Below are 2,852 nucleotides of genomic sequence, written 5' to 3'. Positions count from 1 at the left end.
TTCGCACAGCACCTCGTTTAAATCGTCATCTTCAATTAAAGTCACTAATTTAACAGAAGAAGAAGAAACAATTAGGCAAAGCCTTATTACCCATTGTTATATTAAACATACAGTTAAAAAAAAAACACACAAAAAACATTGTGCCAAGCCTGTATAAAGAGAACTGATCACGAATACTAACTAGTGGAGCATTCTCAAGGTGTTCAAAAGTACAAGAAAGAAAGAAGGGAAATCAATAGGCTTTGTTAAATCCTACATAATGAATGCAGCACTGGAACAAACAGAAATCCCTGTTTATGTGCTTTTTAAGATGGTATAGAGAATCTGCGTGAGCAAGGCTATCCTTAAAGGAGGTCCCCCTCCGTCGGGAGAACACACATAACGGTTTGCCTTATACTCATCACTGCATTGGAGCTGGTCAAAAAAAGCATCGGTAACGCAGACATATGGAAACCTTTACTCCAATAATTTGTACACAGTGTACAGCAACAAAGTTTAGTTTAAGTGAATGATATCAAATGATGAGATTCATTTAGTGGGGAACAGTCATCATAACATGTGGCTGTAACTTAATTTATAGGAAACACCTATGGCTTGTACAGTGCCACATTGTGGCAGGCGAGACTGGTGCCAGCCTGTGGCAGCGCCAGTATTTTATCAATTTCATGTACCATCTGACCTTTTCCTTAACTACTACTGCAAAGGCTGCTTAAAGCAAAAAAATGACAAGCAACTTAACAGGGAAGGGATAAGATAAATGGTGAAATTATCACACATTTCCTAAAAGAGGAAGTTGAGGTACCATTCCAAATGATCTACACAAAGTGGATTCTATTACACACTACAGCTTATTTTAATTATATATATATATATATATATATATATATATATATATATATATATATATATAATATCTCTGGTTTATTTAATTTACTGTATAGTAGATCAAAGGACATGAGATCCACTTGTGGAGTGTCATTGATGATAGCCCAACGTCAAAATAAAAGATGAGCTTGGAAAGTGTGATCAAAGTAGTAATAACAGAAGAAACTATTTGCTACATAGTCTGTTTTCTGGGTTTTTGTTTTTAAACATTACGTCCATCAATCTAAGGACACAATTCCATTCTTCATACAAGGGATGATGAGAGGTGTAAGGGTGCGTGCTCTGTGTAAATGGGGAAGAGTCCGTGTGAGTCACTGTCTGTGGTCTGGGACACTGTGAGTCGTTCAGAGAATTAAAGCAGGTGGAGGAAAGTTTGCAACTTTCCACTAAAAGCTCATCTACAGCGACATGTAACCAGAAAGCCACAGAGCGCAGATCCGATGGAGCGTGTGGGTGTAGGGAGTAGGACCAGCCTAAATGCCACTGGGTCCTGACAATGATACACTACGGTAGCCATTATTCAAAACATAGGAGCCACAGTCCTCTCCACCTAAAGAATAAGTCACACCATACGGTGCAAAGCTTCCAGCCATTCACAACAGAGCAGGAGCAGAAAGGGGACAAAGGCAGAGAGAGCCAACAGAACACGAGCATCTCCTGAAACCCTGTATCGAATGTATCCGTGCCGGGACCCGCGATCAGACACCACACACGTGACCGGCGGGCTGGCAGTGAAAGAGTCCCCGGTGGTTAGTGAAGTCCTTGTACAAAGTGCACAGCACCCTCTGCCAAGCAGCACACGGTGCCAGATACCCTTACACGTGTACACAATGGGATTACGACTTCTGTGGCATTTAAAGGGTCACCGAGCGAGGGAAAAGAGTTCTTTCCTATAAGCTGATTCGGTTCATTTTGATGGAGAAGAGACTCAGACAGTCCCAAAAGCTTGCAATCCATTATTATTAGACAGTTAGCCAATACAGTTATCATTCTTACCAGGCTTTCAAAACTTAGACTGGGAGTTAAACTAAGTATTCACGTTAGACATCTGTCCTGTATAAAGCGTTATTAGAATGACAGCTATGGTGGGGTTAATCGCGGTAGAGTCCCGCTGCCAGTCAGGTAATTATTGACACTGGATTAGCGCTAAATAGCCCAGAGACGCATTTTAGCACAGAGGTGAGAAGTTTACACAGCGGCAAATACACCAATGACGCTCTTTGTACCCGTGGGAATGCCCTACGTGACCAGCTAATGCCCCCTCCTGGGGGTTACTTACCTCTGCCAGAGGACTTCACTTTGGGGGACTTCATAGCTCCAGACTAAAAGGGTCCTGGTGCTGAAAATGCTCAGAGTTTGCGAGCCGGGATGTGCCGCACAACCGCTAACGAAATAGCAAACGCACCAGAAGCTGCCACGAATAACAGTCTCAATACAGCCCGCCTGGAGGTTACGGTGCTTTTTATGGAGGCGGGTGACGTCACGCTGTGGGCGGACCGGGACAGTTCCATTCACTGTTGTCACTACAGTCGGGCAGTGTTGTTGTGGTGACGCGCACGTGTGCGGCTAGAGGGGGCTAAAAGGCTACCGTAGCGGGAGCGAATAATTACGCCCTATGGCAGCTATATGGTGCATGTAGACTTAATAATCTGTATAAACGGCATGAGGTCCACATTACTGTCCTTTATGGTGATTCATGGGAACGCTTTAATAGCCCGTCTGTGAGAGTCAGCTTACCAAATGGCTGTAATTAGGGCTTCAGACGGCAAATACACTCCTAACTCACATTTATTCATGTAGGGTGTGTGCTGTGATATACCAGTGAGAAAGCACTAATGCGGATGTCCAGATACTGTTAATTAGGGTAAAACATGAAGGAGTTCTTTTTGGTTGTGTGTTGATGTCGTTTACATATACACTGTTTGGCGCGTACAGGGACACAATGGCGGTTTTCAGGCCTGCAATGT

General features: G+C 43.4%; 1 protein-coding gene across 1 annotated transcript in view; it reads right to left on the bottom strand.

Annotated features, from left to right (window-relative positions):
- Positions 1–2,301, bottom strand: part of RGCC (regulator of cell cycle) — a 9,640-nt gene extending 7,339 nt beyond the window's left edge. Inside the window, exons 1-2 of the mRNA XM_053455472.1 lie at positions 2,165–2,301; positions 1–44 (exon numbers count right to left, since the gene is read on the bottom strand). The exon at positions 1–44 is cut by the window's left edge and continues 130 nt beyond it. Coding sequence (XP_053311447.1) covers positions 1–44; positions 2,165–2,198 — 78 coding nt within the window. The 5' untranslated portion in view covers positions 2,199–2,301. The remainder of the gene's footprint in view (positions 45–2,164) is intronic.
- Positions 2,302–2,852: the final 551 nt, after the last annotated feature.

The sequence above is a fragment of the Spea bombifrons genome, chromosome 2 (genome assembly GCF_027358695.1).
Source record: "Spea bombifrons isolate aSpeBom1 chromosome 2, aSpeBom1.2.pri, whole genome shotgun sequence".
Taxonomy (NCBI): domain Eukaryota; kingdom Metazoa; phylum Chordata; class Amphibia; order Anura; family Pelobatidae; genus Spea; species Spea bombifrons.
Note: the sequence above shows the minus strand (reverse complement) of the source record. Positions and strands in the feature narration are given on the sequence as shown.